This window comes from Ipomoea triloba, chromosome 12 (assembly GCF_003576645.1).
Source record: "Ipomoea triloba cultivar NCNSP0323 chromosome 12, ASM357664v1".
NCBI lineage: Eukaryota > Viridiplantae > Streptophyta > Magnoliopsida > Solanales > Convolvulaceae > Ipomoea > Ipomoea triloba.
Genome location: NC_044927.1, coordinates 28182935 through 28198656, shown reverse-complemented (window position 1 = coordinate 28198656; position 15722 = coordinate 28182935). Strand labels below are relative to the sequence as shown.

Below are 15722 nucleotides of genomic sequence, written 5' to 3'. Positions count from 1 at the left end.
TAAATAAATTATATTAAAACTTAAAAGTACAAGTAATAGTTTCATATCATGCAACGGGATATCTCTAAGAAAAAATAAAACAAAGGAAAGAAGTGGTGCGGTTTTAAAATCAGTTACCAAGTGGTGCAAGGTAAATACATCTTCAATTCATTGCCTCTCTCAGTCTCTTTCTCAATTCTCACTCTCCTATCGACGGAAAAACTCTACTGGTCTGCCACTCCCTCTATCACTTTCTCTCTCTTAAGCCGAAACCCGAAAACGACGGGAATTCTTCTCTTTCAATGACTCCTTTCTCCCTCTATCTCTCTCCATATAATCATCGCCGCCTAGGGTTCTTCATCTTCAGTTTTTTGCCTGGTAATCCATACAAATCTATATTCACATAAGATACGTACGTGTATGTGTGTGGATATAATTCTCTCCGCGTAGACGAATTCCCCTTTAAGCCCTCAAACAGTAAGTCCACTATTTTTTTCTTTCTTTCTTCTTCTTCTGCGATTCTGCTTTAATCTGAACTCAATTTTGATTGTCTCTCTGCACTTTTTGTGGCTTTTATTCTCTGTATCTTGACTTATCGAATCCAGCTGCTCTATTGCTTGATCTCCAGGGTAGTTATTGATACCTTTTTCTGTGGATTTGTTTGTGTTTAGATTGCTGAACACTATGGCATCACATCACGGCAATAGTAATAAGCAGCACTCCGAACCTGCTAAGATGGAGCAGATTATTACTGAGTTTTTCCCTAAGACTCTTCATATAATACTTGAATCCAGATGCCCTTACGTCTCTTCGCGGAATTATAGTGGTGAGCAGTGTCTTTCATCACCATCCTCTTCCTCCTCCTCCTCTTCCAGTGCTCGGCCTAGAGATAAATGGTTTAATTTAGCACTCAAAGATTGCAGTGCCGCACTTGAGAATATAGATTTTTGGAGACAAAGTAACCTTGAGCCTATGTTTATAGACGTGGTTTTAGTGCAAAGACCTAATTCTTGGGATGCTGTGAATTGCTCCCCTAAAATGGAGCCTGTTCGGAGTTTGTCTAAAGAAAGGTATTGGAATTTGGAGCATGATGAGTTTGGCATTGAGGGGAAGAAAGAGAAGATTGTTGAGAGATGGATTATACAGTATGAGAGTAGGAAGGCTAATATTGGTCATGGTTCTGGGAGTAAGAGGTCAAGTTGCACTAGTTCACAGATTTTGTATAAAAAGACAACCTTGTTGCTAAGGTCTTTGTATGTTGCAGTTCGGATTTTGCCTGGCTATAAGCTATATCGAGACCTCACATCATCTGCTCAAATTCGAACATATAACCTCTGTCCGCGAGTTTCATCATTTGCTGAACCATTTACACGTAGCGAGGAGGCTGAAATGCAGCAATTTGTGTTCACTCCTGTGGACACATCTTGTGGCAGGCTTTGTCTTTCAGTTTGGTATCGTTCATCACTTTCTGATTTCAGTTCTGAACCCTCAACCCCAATGTCTCCTCAGTTCATTCCGGATTATGTTGGGAGCCCAATGGCAGAACCTCTTAAGCGGTTTCCATCTGCTCCTGTGCCACAATTCTCCCAGTCATCATTTCCTCTTGAAAGGCATCATAGCTGGAGTTATGATTTGTATAGAGCATCACCACCTTCTGCTATCCCATCACCTTCACCCACTTATTCAGAATCACAGGCTTCAATTAGTCAAATGCGTGCTGGACACCTCCCCCCAACTAGTAGATCTCGCCATCTGCCTGATGATACACCACAAGTTCATACCAAAAATACTAGCTTTGATGAGTATTTGCCATCCCCTACATTTTCAACATCACCATCTCTGTCACCACCTACCCACACTCCTGGTAGTTACATACGGAAGGCTCTCTTACGGTCTGGAAGTGCTCCTGTTAATATCCCTGAATCAAGGCTCTTGAGTGTTCCTTTTCGAGTCTACAATCAAATGTTACCCCCTTCTCCCCCCTTGAAAGGAATCAGACCTGCTTCTACAAAAATGGATGTACAGCCGGCGCTGCTTAAGAGCAGCTCTTTGGTTGATAAGGTATTTTGAAATCTAGCTTAAATTGAACAACCCCAAGTGAAATGGAAATTAAAGGAATTTACAATGTATTCTTTTGTCTGCTGTAGCTTTTCTCATCTTCAAAAGATGTCGATGATGGTGATAAATTGTCTGTGGTGAAGATGCAAACAAACAGCTCACCACAGAAATCTTTCTCCAGAAGCTCTAGCCGGGTGTCATTTCAGGATGATTACGATGATTCTGAGTTTTCTGGACCATTTGTTGTGGATGATGATGACGTGACAGACCCTGGTAAAAGGTAATTCTAACCTTGCTGGAGTTTCTTTGCAGCTTCCATCCATTAATTGATGTTTGTATCATTCATATAAATTGCATGCACACATGGTATTAAACTTCATAGGAGTTTTGATATACAGTACTTGTTTATGATCTCATCTTTTGGTTTAGAAGCATTTTTTCTTGCCTTCCTCTTCACTCTTTTCCTCACTATCATTGTATCTATAATATGTAGTAATATAGCACATCTCCTGCTTTGACAGGACACCTTCACAGAAGTTTTATAATTCTGAACTACACTCTTGAACTTGGTCCATCTGTGATAGCTTAGTAAGATGGCAAGTCCTGATCATCACGATACTTATCTGCTAAAGTAGTATAGTGATAAATATAGAGTATGTAATGAAAAATTTAAAATTTTTATTTAGACATGATGAATATTGACTCTGAAATCATGAAATTATGCTCTACTGTGGTGACTCTGTAATGGTGGCTCGTAGCTCATGGATAGGAATCAGTAAATATTGGTTTTAGTAGAATTTTATTTTACACTTGGCTGCTTACTAAATGCTTAGAAGGAAAGTGCTTTTTAGTGTCTTTTTCTATTGCACACACACTTGCATTATCTCTGTCTGTATGTGCAAGTATTGAGGTGGGTATTATTTCAAAATGTTTAATCTATTTAACCAGCCACCCATTGGCATTCTCACATTTGCAGCTATATCTTCAATATCTGTGAATGTAGTAGCCAAATGTTCAATTTCTGAACTTACATGTAGTCAGGTGAAATTCTCCTTGGGTTCAAGTTGAATGTGATTACTACTTCAACTGAGTAACCTCTCTCTTCCTTTCTTTTGTTTCCCAGACTGTGTTCATTTAACCAAGCAAGACATCAAAGTGGAGGACATGAACCTGGAGTTTCTCTGGTCAGGAAGTCCCATGTTTCTGCAGGCACACTTATTTCTATGCTAAAGAAGGCTCCTCCTCTTCGCCAAGACTCTGATTCAATGAACCTGTTGCAAGACTCTACACCTGGAACCATAAATCCTGTGCAGATGTCTGATAAGCCTGGAGTACAACATTCTTCTACTAGTAATTTTGCATCTTCTGTGAACATCCCTGCGAAAACTACTGCTGACGCATTAGAGGAGCTTCGTGGGTATAGAGATATGAAAGACTTGCTTCTGAAGCAAGGTGGAAAGTCTCAGATGTAGTAGGCCTGTGATGCTTTTGCTAAAGAAATGTGCAGTTCAAGTCACCAGTGTCTTCTAAGTATCACTCTGCTATAAATTTTTGCCACAGTTTGTATTAAAAGGTCAAGGGTTAACAGTCGGCGTATTTTTGATGTACATACCATGGGCGTATTTGTTTGAGGGCATAGGACTCTCCTAGCTAAAGGGCATGTGAGCTGAATTTTTCATATACATCTGAACACACACATATTTATATAGAGAAAAAGAGGGGGGGTGTGTCTTTTGTAAGGATGCTGGTTTTTCAGCATGTGGTGATATAAAAAGCCTTGGCTGGGATACGCATTAGGCAGCAGGATGTATATACTATATTGTACATAATGGTTTCTTCATATGTTGTGTAAATATTATATAATTTTAAGCATGGCAGATATGATAAAGTTGGCGTGAAGGGTTGTATTTATGTTCAAAAAGATGGTCAGATTTTGGCATACTTTGTTTATAAGCTAGTTTAAATAGAAAAGTTTAGAAGTTAGTAATTACAAAGTACTATTTTATTTTGAAACGTTACTTAAATGTAATATTTTAAAATAAATTATTATTTTAAACTCTTTAAAATTTACTTTGTTTATTTATAACTTAAAATAATTTATACTATCGGCGGATTTGCCATAGGGGTTGTATATGTATAGTTCCGTGTCGATTCGATTCTACACACTGCTACTGTCTATGTAGCCATGCAACTATCTTTGGACAAACAACAATCGTTGAAGCAACCCCGTCAACGCAATGCAACTATAAAACTCTTACCATCACATAGTATTATGCACACCACTTCCCAACACATGCACACGACAAAATTGCACATTTAACCAGACTAAGGGTCCATTTGGAAAGCAGGAAAATGACTTCTGGAAAATGAGTCATTTTCCGGAAAACAATTTCATTTTCAGTGTTTGGATGTATTATGGAAAACTGTCTTTTTTGTGTGTTTGGTTCATTTTCTGGAAAATAAATAGAATTGTATAATTAAACATTATAATTGTTTTATTTAAAATATAAAAAATTACAATAGTTATTAAAATAATGGTATTTAATAAAAAATAGAATTTATAAAAAAATAAAAAATTTAAAAAATTGTAGCAAAGGTTTTCGGCGGTTTCCCCACCTCCTTGGTCCATGGTCATGGTGATATGGCTTGATTTTGGTCGAAAACATGCGAAACAACTATTCTGGCGATTCCGTAAGTCATTTTCCGAAAAAATAAACTGATTTTCCTTGGTCAACGGAAAACATTTTCCGTTGACCACATTTTTCGGACGTTGCCAAACACAAAAAACTCAGAAAATATTTTCCGGAAGTCATTTTACGGGTTACCAAACGCACCCTAAATGACTCGCCCAATTGCCACCGTTCACCCGTAACTGTTCCCCCCCCCCCCCCCCCCCCCCCCCCCNAATCTGAACTCAATTTTGATTGTCTCTCTGCACTTTTTGTGGCTTTTATTCTCTGTATCTTGACTTATCGAATCCAGCTGCTCTATTGCTTGATCTCCAGGGTAGTTATTGATACCTTTTTCTGTGGATTTGTTTGTGTTTAGATTGCTGAACACTATGGCATCACATCACGGCAATAGTAATAAGCAGCACTCCGAACCTGCTAAGATGGAGCAGATTATTACTGAGTTTTTCCCTAAGACTCTTCATATAATACTTGAATCCAGATGCCCTTACGTCTCTTCGCGGAATTATAGTGGTGAGCAGTGTCTTTCATCACCATCCTCTTCCTCCTCCTCCTCTTCCAGTGCTCGGCCTAGAGATAAATGGTTTAATTTAGCACTCAAAGATTGCAGTGCCGCACTTGAGAATATAGATTTTTGGAGACAAAGTAACCTTGAGCCTATGTTTATAGACGTGGTTTTAGTGCAAAGACCTAATTCTTGGGATGCTGTGAATTGCTCCCCTAAAATGGAGCCTGTTCGGAGTTTGTCTAAAGAAAGGTATTGGAATTTGGAGCATGATGAGTTTGGCATTGAGGGGAAGAAAGAGAAGATTGTTGAGAGATGGATTATACAGTATGAGAGTAGGAAGGCTAATATTGGTCATGGTTCTGGGAGTAAGAGGTCAAGTTGCACTAGTTCACAGATTTTGTATAAAAAGACAACCTTGTTGCTAAGGTCTTTGTATGTTGCAGTTCGGATTTTGCCTGGCTATAAGCTATATCGAGACCTCACATCATCTGCTCAAATTCGAACATATAACCTCTGTCCGCGAGTTTCATCATTTGCTGAACCATTTACACGTAGCGAGGAGGCTGAAATGCAGCAATTTGTGTTCACTCCTGTGGACACATCTTGTGGCAGGCTTTGTCTTTCAGTTTGGTATCGTTCATCACTTTCTGATTTCAGTTCTGAACCCTCAACCCCAATGTCTCCTCAGTTCATTCCGGATTATGTTGGGAGCCCAATGGCAGAACCTCTTAAGCGGTTTCCATCTGCTCCTGTGCCACAATTCTCCCAGTCATCATTTCCTCTTGAAAGGCATCATAGCTGGAGTTATGATTTGTATAGAGCATCACCACCTTCTGCTATCCCATCACCTTCACCCACTTATTCAGAATCACAGGCTTCAATTAGTCAAATGCGTGCTGGACACCTCCCCCCAACTAGTAGATCTCGCCATCTGCCTGATGATACACCACAAGTTCATACCAAAAATACTAGCTTTGATGAGTATTTGCCATCCCCTACATTTTCAACATCACCATCTCTGTCACCACCTACCCACACTCCTGGTAGTTACATACGGAAGGCTCTCTTACGGTCTGGAAGTGCTCCTGTTAATATCCCTGAATCAAGGCTCTTGAGTGTTCCTTTTCGAGTCTACAATCAAATGTTACCCCCTTCTCCCCCCTTGAAAGGAATCAGACCTGCTTCTACAAAAATGGATGTACAGCCGGCGCTGCTTAAGAGCAGCTCTTTGGTTGATAAGGTATTTTGAAATCTAGCTTAAATTGAACAACCCCAAGTGAAATGGAAATTAAAGGAATTTACAATGTATTCTTTTGTCTGCTGTAGCTTTTCTCATCTTCAAAAGATGTCGATGATGGTGATAAATTGTCTGTGGTGAAGATGCAAACAAACAGCTCACCACAGAAATCTTTCTCCAGAAGCTCTAGCCGGGTGTCATTTCAGGATGATTACGATGATTCTGAGTTTTCTGGACCATTTGTTGTGGATGATGATGACGTGACAGACCCTGGTAAAAGGTAATTCTAACCTTGCTGGAGTTTCTTTGCAGCTTCCATCCATTAATTGATGTTTGTATCATTCATATAAATTGCATGCACACATGGTATTAAACTTCATAGGAGTTTTGATATACAGTACTTGTTTATGATCTCATCTTTTGGTTTAGAAGCATTTTTTCTTGCCTTCCTCTTCACTCTTTTCCTCACTATCATTGTATCTATAATATGTAGTAATATAGCACATCTCCTGCTTTGACAGGACACCTTCACAGAAGTTTTATAATTCTGAACTACACTCTTGAACTTGGTCCATCTGTGATAGCTTAGTAAGATGGCAAGTCCTGATCATCACGATACTTATCTGCTAAAGTAGTATAGTGATAAATATAGAGTATGTAATGAAAAATTTAAAATTTTTATTTAGACATGATGAATATTGACTCTGAAATCATGAAATTATGCTCTACTGTGGTGACTCTGTAATGGTGGCTCGTAGCTCATGGATAGGAATCAGTAAATATTGGTTTTAGTAGAATTTTATTTTACACTTGGCTGCTTACTAAATGCTTAGAAGGAAAGTGCTTTTTAGTGTCTTTTTCTATTGCACACACACTTGCATTATCTCTGTCTGTATGTGCAAGTATTGAGGTGGGTATTATTTCAAAATGTTTAATCTATTTAACCAGCCACCCATTGGCATTCTCACATTTGCAGCTATATCTTCAATATCTGTGAATGTAGTAGCCAAATGTTCAATTTCTGAACTTACATGTAGTCAGGTGAAATTCTCCTTGGGTTCAAGTTGAATGTGATTACTACTTCAACTGAGTAACCTCTCTCTTCCTTTCTTTTGTTTCCCAGACTGTGTTCATTTAACCAAGCAAGACATCAAAGTGGAGGACATGAACCTGGAGTTTCTCTGGTCAGGAAGTCCCATGTTTCTGCAGGCACACTTATTTCTATGCTAAAGAAGGCTCCTCCTCTTCGCCAAGACTCTGATTCAATGAACCTGTTGCAAGACTCTACACCTGGAACCATAAATCCTGTGCAGATGTCTGATAAGCCTGGAGTACAACATTCTTCTACTAGTAATTTTGCATCTTCTGTGAACATCCCTGCGAAAACTACTGCTGACGCATTAGAGGAGCTTCGTGGGTATAGAGATATGAAAGACTTGCTTCTGAAGCAAGGTGGAAAGTCTCAGATGTAGTAGGCCTGTGATGCTTTTGCTAAAGAAATGTGCAGTTCAAGTCACCAGTGTCTTCTAAGTATCACTCTGCTATAAATTTTTGCCACAGTTTGTATTAAAAGGTCAAGGGTTAACAGTCGGCGTATTTTTGATGTACATACCATGGGCGTATTTGTTTGAGGGCATAGGACTCTCCTAGCTAAAGGGCATGTGAGCTGAATTTTTCATATACATCTGAACACACACATATTTATATAGAGAAAAAGAGGGGGGGTGTGTCTTTTGTAAGGATGCTGGTTTTTCAGCATGTGGTGATATAAAAAGCCTTGGCTGGGATACGCATTAGGCAGCAGGATGTATATACTATATTGTACATAATGGTTTCTTCATATGTTGTGTAAATATTATATAATTTTAAGCATGGCAGATATGATAAAGTTGGCGTGAAGGGTTGTATTTATGTTCAAAAAGATGGTCAGATTTTGGCATACTTTGTTTATAAGCTAGTTTAAATAGAAAAGTTTAGAAGTTAGTAATTACAAAGTACTATTTTATTTTGAAACGTTACTTAAATGTAATATTTTAAAATAAATTATTATTTTAAACTCTTTAAAATTTACTTTGTTTATTTATAACTTAAAATAATTTATACTATCGGCGGATTTGCCATAGGGGTTGTATATGTATAGTTCCGTGTCGATTCGATTCTACACACTGCTACTGTCTATGTAGCCATGCAACTATCTTTGGACAAACAACAATCGTTGAAGCAACCCCGTCAACGCAATGCAACTATAAAACTCTTACCATCACATAGTATTATGCACACCACTTCCCAACACATGCACACGACAAAATTGCACATTTAACCAGACTAAGGGTCCATTTGGAAAGCAGGAAAATGACTTCTGGAAAATGAGTCATTTTCCGGAAAACAATTTCATTTTCAGTGTTTGGATGTATTATGGAAAACTGTCTTTTTTGTGTGTTTGGTTCATTTTCTGGAAAATAAATAGAATTGTATAATTAAACATTATAATTGTTTTATTTAAAATATAAAAAATTACAATAGTTATTAAAATAATGGTATTTAATAAAAAATAGAATTTATAAAAAAATAAAAAATTTAAAAAATTGTAGCAAAGGTTTTCGGCGGTTTCCCCACCTCCTTGGTCCATGGTCATGGTGATATGGCTTGATTTTGGTCGAAAACATGCGAAACAACTATTCTGGCGATTCCGTAAGTCATTTTCCGAAAAAATAAACTGATTTTCCTTGGTCAACGGAAAACATTTTCCGTTGACCACATTTTTCGGACGTTGCCAAACACAAAAAACTCAGAAAATATTTTCCGGAAGTCATTTTACGGGTTACCAAACGCACCCTAAATGACTCGCCCAATTGCCACCGTTCACCCGTAACTGTTCCCCCCCCCCCCCCCTCCCCGCCCCATGGAAAAAAAAACATTCAATGGAACATCCACCGATAAATGTAACAAAATCGATATCCGCTAGGGAATGAAAAACTCAATACCGATAGTACATCTATCACAAAGAAAATAAAACAAAGAAACACACCAGCATCCTACAACACAAGGGAAAAAAAACGTACAACGTACCAGCAGTCCAGCACAATGCGAATCCATTTGAGCAACGTACAACAAAAACCTAGTAAAATGGACGCAGACCACCAAAGGTCTACTAATGGCTAAGCAAACTACAATTGGGAATCCTACCAAAGTCACCCCTCCTACAATCATGCATAAAATCCAAAAAATAATAATATAATTCTAATTAAAGACAAAATTACTAAACGCTCCCTACCTACCTATATAAATACGTAGTAATATTTTTATTTTTTAAAAAGCCAAAACAATCTGCACCACCCGTCAAGACAACATCAAAGGCTTGAATTTGTTCACAGTCCTCATGGGGAGTGTTCTCCAAAAATAATATAAAAATAAAATAAAATTAAAAGTCGATGGGGAAAATAAACGGATAGATGCATAGGCAATGGAATCAAATATGGCTTCATAATTCGTATTACTCCTATTTACTATTTAGGGGTCAAGTGTTTATTTATTTATACTAATTTTTTTTTGTGACTGACTGACTGCATAGTGAAACACAATTTAGCAATAAGAAAACGGTGAAGTTGAGAGTTGGAGAATTCCCAGTTTTGGCGGCGGCGCCACCATCATCAGTATTCATTCATCTTCTCTCTCTCTCTCTCAGGTACTCCTTCCTCCATTTTACTTATTTCCAGCTTTGTTTTAATCTTCCCATGGAGGGGATGGTTATTTAGCTCAATTAAATTAACATCAAAACATAAAGCCGCATATGTGTGAGTTAATCTTATCTACCCTTCTCTTTGCCCTATTCAACTTTGAGATCACTTAATTTGTAATAGTTTAAGACTTGAGCACCTTAATGCCGTGGCTTTGTTCAAGCGTGGCCAATTACCTAGTCTAAGAGGGGATTGGGGGTGGGGAGGGAAGCCAGGAAGCTATGGACCATTGCTTCTGTTCAACTTGCTAGATGCTGTTTGATCTCTCTCATTAAACCATCCATGGATTTCTATCTATCATGATTCTCCGTTACTCTTTTTCAAGTGTGGTTGATACAAGTACATCACGCGCCGCGCAATGTACCACCAATGTTGTAAGTAAGATTAGTAAGATTTTAGCCTTTTACTAATGGGTGATGCTAGCCAGAGACTAGAGCTGAGGAGTGAGGAGGAGAAACTAATTTTATTATAAATCTTTGAAATTCCTACCTATAGGATGCTAGATTATTACTTTGCTTAGATAGATAGTTCACATTTGAGTTCTAGCTTTTTACTGTTTTTTTTGGGGTTTGGTTGCAGATTGTGAATCTTACAAATAATCCATAGCTTTCAAGTTTGGAACTTTTAGAAAAATCTGCTGTTACAAATCATTGTCCTAGTCTGTCTTCCCTATGTATTGACATCAAGGAGAGGGAAAAAGGAAGTAATGATGGCTGCTAATACCCTCCCTCTATCTTCCCCTATCTCTAAGGCCTTTCCTATTCGTGTTCGTGATCCTAATCTCAGCCTCCCACAATCTATCCCTGTCAATACAAATTTCAACAAAAAGCCTTTCCTCACCTCATGCCTCAAGACCTCCTTGGAATCTATTGTAGCACCAGAAACCATTTCAACACCAGCACCAACCCGAGTCAAAATCCTTTCAGAAGCATTGCCTTTTATTCAGAAGTTTCGAGGCAAGACAATTGTAGTAAAATATGGAGGAGCTGCAATGAAATCAGAAGCCCTTCAGGCTTCTGTTATTACTGATATTGTCCTCCTTTCTTGTGTTGGCCTCCGGATTGTTTTTGTCCATGGTGGGGGTCCAGAAATCAACCAGTGGCTTGGACGTTTGGGAATCCAACCCAACTTTTTAAATGGGCTTCGGGTAACTGATGCCTCTACAATGGAGATTGTGTCCATGGTGTTAGTGGGTAAGGTTAATAAACATCTTGTCGCCTTGATCAACAAGGCAGGGGCAACTGCAGTTGGGTTATCAGGTATTGATGGCCAGCTTCTAACTGCCCGACCCTCCCCAAACTCTGCACAGCTTGGTTTCGTTGGTGAGATTCAAAGTGTAGACCCCAATGTGTTGAGGCCCCTCATTGACAACTATCACATCCCAGTGATTGCCTCTGTTGCAGCTGATAAGTCGGGGCAATCATACAACATCAACGCAGACACTGCAGCAGGGGAGTTGGCAGCAGCATTAGGAGCTGAAAAGCTTATCCTTTTGACAGATGTGGCTGGGATTTTGGAAAACCGAGATGATCCAGGAAGTTTGGTGAAGGAGGTTGATATCAAAGGAGTGAAGAAGATGATGGAGGATGGCAAGATTAGTGGTGGGATGATTCCTAAAGTGAATTGTTGTGTGAGGTCTCTGGCTCAAGGGGTAAGGACTGCTAGTATCATTGATGGCCGGCTAGAGCACTCCCTACTACTTGAGATTTTAACTGATGAAGGAGCTGGAACTATGATTACTGGGTAAATCATGGTGGGGTGGAGAGTCCGCAGTCACACATAATACCTGTGGTTTAACCGGTATTATTAAGCAGTTTGATCAATTTGGTTTTTTTCAAGAACTACTATTTGCTTGTAAGCTGAGCTGAAATTTACTCAACAGTTTGATCAATTTGGCTTTATTCAAGAACTACTATTTGCTAGTAAGCTGAGCTGAAATTTACTCAACGGAAAAACGTTTGTTTTAGTAATTAATGTTGCACCATTTGGGCAATGAGGCATTCTGTATTTCTTATTGCTGCATGACTGACTGCATTGTTAGTGTTCTATTGTTTTCATTTATATTTTTTGGTTTGCCGTGTTTTGTTCTCTGTTCATAAGATAAGATGATGAAATAAGGATTTTAGGTTACAAAATCATAACTGTGTCATATGGCCTATTAGCTCAGTTGGTTAGAGCGTCGTGCGCAGGTTCGAGACCTGCATGGGCCAATTTTGTTATTTTGCAGACCCAAACCCAGCCCCTGGCTCCTTCATGAGCCAACTCCTACCTTTAAACCCCCTAAACCACAGTTTCTGCTACCACTAGGCATGCATGATCACCATAAACCTTTTAAACTAGTGCAGTATTGTTTCTAGAGATTGTTAAGATAGCATTAAGTGACATGATAAGGCAGATCATTGCTATATTCAAAACTGGGGAATAACTGAGCAATATCAAAGTTAAAAGTTTATTACGCACCCAAGGGGTTTCAGTACATAGTACAGTTTAACAGTAACAAGCCATTTAAGATTCAGGCTGGCATGGTTTCATCTCCACTGATCTGATCATTCTAATGTACTGAAAATTATACCATCTTCCAAATATCAAACTTCTTCTCTTGGATATGACACTGTAAAGAAAATCATGGCACCATCAATCCACCATAAAGAATAATCTTATCAAAACATCCAAAGAGTTTAGACAACTTTCCTGTACCCATAGAGAGAAAGTATAGCATATATCAGTGGAGTGGTTTTCAACTCTTGCTTTTTATCACACTTTCAAGAACCTGTGCTGATAAAACTCTTTAAAGGACAAGCGCTTCTCTGCCAGGCAGGGCAAGGACACTCAGTAAGTGTAAGATTCCAATTAAGGAATTAAGAGGGAGAGTGAATGCTAGCCTGGATTGATAGATAATAGTCTTGAACACAGATCAATGCAGTCAGGGTGCAACTCGGCAAGGATTAGCTCAGAGAAAGGAAGGCGCGTACATGACTTGATATTCTGCAAAAGCTGGAGATTGAAAATAACTTCTTTTTTTTAACTGGAGAAAATGGAGATGTAAATAGGAGGAGGAGGAGGAGGAGGAGTTTTTAGAAAAGTAAACAACGATGGATGCTACCTGAACATTGGACCTGCCACGGAAAGGAGGATAACCATTAAGCAATTCAAAAAGAATTGCTCCAACACTCCACATGTCTACCTATCAAGCTAAGAAAGATCAGACATTCAGATCTAGTTTATTAGTACTCCGTATCATTTAAAGAAGTCATCAACGGTCAGGCTTTTACCTTTTCATTGTATCTTTGGAATTGTAAAACTTCAGGGGCCATGTAAAATGGAGTGCCACAAACAGTTTCTGCATACTCATCTGGATTTAATGTTCTGCTTCCAGAATAAAACAAATAAAATCAGTGAAACAGCAATTTAGCATCTCCCTCTCAAAATTCCATATTAGCTAGCTAGGTTGTTGCAGTTACCTTGACATACCAAAATCAGCAATTTTCAGTACTGGGCCATTTCCACATAAGGACAAGAGAATATTCTGAACCATTAAAAGCCTTAAAATTAGTGATTTTAAGATTTCCAGTGTTAGAGACAAGAACTTGTGCAGAGTTTCTTTAGCTGCCAAAAAACAGTGTGCTATTTTAGGTGAAAAAAAAAACTTGAGATAAAGATAAATTCTTTGTAATATAATTCAAAGGAGACAAGTCTCAAGGTATAAGATACAGCAGCCTATTTCATAAGAAGCTTTTTTTTTTTTTTTTTTTTGGGAGGGGGGTGGGGGTTGTTTAGAATGTTTTTGCCTAAACAACTATTGATTGCTAACCTAAAAAACAAGACAAGTTAAGGACTCCTAACTGAAAATTTTAAAGATAAATGCTGCACAAAATGGTGTAGTACAATAAACATTAAAACTTTGTTGTTTATCATTATTCATCCACTCATTCAATTTTCATAATTGAATGTATGTACTAATGTACTTTTTATAATGCATTAACATGCATGTGCTTATTGCAAAAGATATGACTTTTCCTGCCCCAGGCCATTTAATGTTCTAATGGTCTCTACCCTTGTGGTAAGATCTAAAGACTAAAGTGTGGCAAGGAATGTATCTAATTAAAATATATATGCACATACATAAATGCATAATAATAATAATAATAATAATAATAATATGCTTAGCTGAAGTTTGATAAACAAGAAATGAGAGAGCTGAGCACCTCTGGTTTCAAGTCACGATGGATGATTCGGTGAGAGTTGAGTAGCTGTAGACCAGCTCCTGCAGTGTCCAGTGTATGTAAGATTCATCTCATCTGATCTGATGATGTCAAATACATTTTAAAACAAACACACACAGACACGCACACAAAAAGCCTTTATTATATTAGTGTACATACCAAGCTGTTGAATAAATCCTTTTGCTACACATTGTTGAACTCTCCCATGGTGGTGAATGTATGATGCCAAATTCCCTCCATCACAGAACTCCAATACCATAAAAACACAGTCCTCAGCCTGAGGATCAATTTACTTCCATCAGTAAATTGTATGTATACGGCGTTGCGTTTAAGGAAAGCACATAAAATAAATTAATTAAATGCTTTGCATTGTTAATGCTATAATTTTGCAGTAAATAAAGCAAAGGTGTTAGGTTATTGGGCGGGCAACACAAAGAGAAGAGACGGCCGGGATTCTCCTCTCCTAAAGCATCGCATAAAATTGAAAACACTATAGTTGGGTCCGAACAACACAAGACGGTATGATGATGATTCATGAACTTCAATTCCTTGATTAAAGATGGAGGGAGGGAGGATATTTGAGTTGAGTTCACAATAATATAATAGTATCTGAGAGAGAATTGAAAATAAAATGGGGAACCTGGAAGAAATGGAAAAGGCGAATGATGTTTGGATGATTTACAGAGGACAAGAAGGTGAGAGAAGAGTGAAGGCAATTGTTAAGGTGGGGAGTGAGGTTGGAGAGGCGGATTTGTTTCAGCGCCACCACTTGGCCGCTCCTTTTGTGCTCTGCTTTCCACACTTGCGCTCCCGCTCCGCCGCCCAGTCGACACAAAATTTTGTACTCTCCGATGCTTCCAAGCTCCGACTCCGACTCCATGCGATTCAACGACTATGCTTACTTCTTACTACTTACTGGCAAACACACAGTGCTTCAACATAATCTAATTCGCTGCCTTACTTGCTAAAGAACGGTGATCAAGTTTTGCAGTATGGGAACTCGGCCCAAATCCAACGCTTTGCTCCTCCAATGCATTCGGCCCGCCCACGGTTGCCCAGGCCCCAAATGCTCCATCATTCCCCATCCAATCCTACTTTCTTAAAACCTTTTTTATTTTCTAACTACTATACTCTTTTTTTTTTTTCTTTTTTTTTTTAAAGTAATAACTCTCGAACTAATATTAATCAAAGGCGGTTATGAAGTCTACTGGGGTATCTGACCATTCTGAATGAGATAACCAAGTTCCATTTGCTTTATCAAGATAGTGAGCAACTTGATTTCTAAAATAT

At 38.5% G+C, this 15722-nt stretch overlaps 4 protein-coding genes across 8 annotated transcripts; 3 read left to right on the top strand and 1 right to left on the bottom strand.

The window, feature by feature from the left end:
* Nucleotides 1-145: 145 nt before the first annotated feature.
* On the top strand, nucleotides 146-3958 carry LOC115998638 (autophagy-related protein 13b-like). Its single transcript, XM_031238260.1, has 4 exons — nucleotides 146-456; nucleotides 651-2040; nucleotides 2127-2317; nucleotides 3161-3958. Exons 2-4 carry the CDS (start codon nucleotides 664-666, stop codon nucleotides 3507-3509), a joined length of 1917 nt encoding a protein of 638 aa, XP_031094120.1. The 5' UTR covers nucleotides 146-456; nucleotides 651-663; the 3' UTR covers nucleotides 3510-3958.
* A 1045-nt stretch (nucleotides 3959-5003) lies between these two features.
* Nucleotides 5004-8393, top strand: LOC115999667 (autophagy-related protein 13b-like). The gene is made up of 3 exons (XM_031239525.1): nucleotides 5004-6475; nucleotides 6562-6752; nucleotides 7596-8393. Exons 1-3 carry the CDS (start codon nucleotides 5099-5101, stop codon nucleotides 7942-7944), a joined length of 1917 nt encoding a protein of 638 aa, XP_031095385.1. The 5' UTR covers nucleotides 5004-5098; the 3' UTR covers nucleotides 7945-8393.
* A 1608-nt stretch (nucleotides 8394-10001) lies between these two features.
* Nucleotides 10002-12270, top strand: LOC116000332 (acetylglutamate kinase, chloroplastic-like). The gene is made up of 2 exons (XM_031240401.1): nucleotides 10002-10157; nucleotides 10789-12270. Exon 2 carries the CDS (start codon nucleotides 10916-10918, stop codon nucleotides 11954-11956), a length of 1041 nt encoding a protein of 346 aa, XP_031096261.1. The 5' UTR covers nucleotides 10002-10157; nucleotides 10789-10915; the 3' UTR covers nucleotides 11957-12270.
* Nucleotides 12271-12624: 354 nt separating this feature from the next.
* Nucleotides 12625-15509, bottom strand: LOC115998600 (serine/threonine-protein kinase ATG1t). Of its 5 annotated transcripts, none has more exons than XR_004093913.1 (9): nucleotides 15073-15507; nucleotides 14592-14709; nucleotides 14415-14473; nucleotides 13671-13735; nucleotides 13482-13575; nucleotides 13313-13393; nucleotides 13092-13203; nucleotides 12901-13016; nucleotides 12625-12820 (listed from the first exon to the last, which is right to left on the bottom strand). XR_004093913.1 is itself a non-coding variant. In XM_031238205.1 (9 exons), the coding sequence occupies exons 1-8, from the start codon at nucleotides 15310-15312 to the stop codon at nucleotides 12964-12966; spliced, it is 822 nt and encodes a 273-aa protein (XP_031094065.1). In that variant the 5' UTR covers nucleotides 15313-15506; the 3' UTR covers nucleotides 12625-12820; nucleotides 12958-12963. The 5 variants fall into 5 exon arrangements, 3 of the variants coding, with proteins under 3 accessions (XP_031094065.1, XP_031094067.1, XP_031094064.1); XR_004093914.1 differs by having other exon boundaries at nucleotides 12907-13016; XM_031238205.1 differs by having other exon boundaries at nucleotides 12958-13016; nucleotides 15073-15506.
* Nucleotides 15510-15722: the final 213 nt, after the last annotated feature.

What these genes read in the sequence shown, in the direction of transcription:
- LOC115998638 (XM_031238260.1), top strand. Translation starts at nt 664, where the DNA reads ATGGCATCACATCACGGCAATAGTAATAAGCAGCACTCCGAACCTGCT. An exon ending in GCAGCTCTTTGGTTGATAAG is followed by an intron (nt 2,041 to 2,126) that starts GTATTTTGAAAT and finishes TGTCTGCTGTAG; the next exon opens with CTTTTCTCATCTTCAAAAGA. An exon ending in GTGACAGACCCTGGTAAAAG is followed by an intron (nt 2,318 to 3,160) that starts GTAATTCTAACC and finishes TTTGTTTCCCAG; the next exon opens with ACTGTGTTCATTTAACCAAG.
- LOC115999667 (XM_031239525.1), top strand. Translation starts at nt 5,099, where the DNA reads ATGGCATCACATCACGGCAATAGTAATAAGCAGCACTCCGAACCTGCT. An exon ending in GCAGCTCTTTGGTTGATAAG is followed by an intron (nt 6,476 to 6,561) that starts GTATTTTGAAAT and finishes TGTCTGCTGTAG; the next exon opens with CTTTTCTCATCTTCAAAAGA. An exon ending in GTGACAGACCCTGGTAAAAG is followed by an intron (nt 6,753 to 7,595) that starts GTAATTCTAACC and finishes TTTGTTTCCCAG; the next exon opens with ACTGTGTTCATTTAACCAAG.
- LOC116000332 (XM_031240401.1), top strand. Translation starts at nt 10,916, where the DNA reads ATGATGGCTGCTAATACCCTCCCTCTATCTTCCCCTATCTCTAAGGCC.
- LOC115998600 (XM_031238204.1), bottom strand. Translation starts at nt 15,312, where the DNA reads ATGGAGTCGGAGTCGGAGCTTGGAAGCATCGGAGAGTACAAAATTTTG. An exon ending in GCCTTTTCCATTTCTTCCAG is followed by an intron (nt 14,710 to 15,072) that starts GTTCCCCATTTT and finishes ATTGATCCTCAG; the next exon opens with GCTGAGGACTGTGTTTTTAT. An exon ending in TCCAAAGATACAATGAAAAG is followed by an intron (nt 13,394 to 13,481) that starts GTAAAAGCCTGA and finishes TTAGCTTGATAG; the next exon opens with GTAGACATGTGGAGTGTTGG.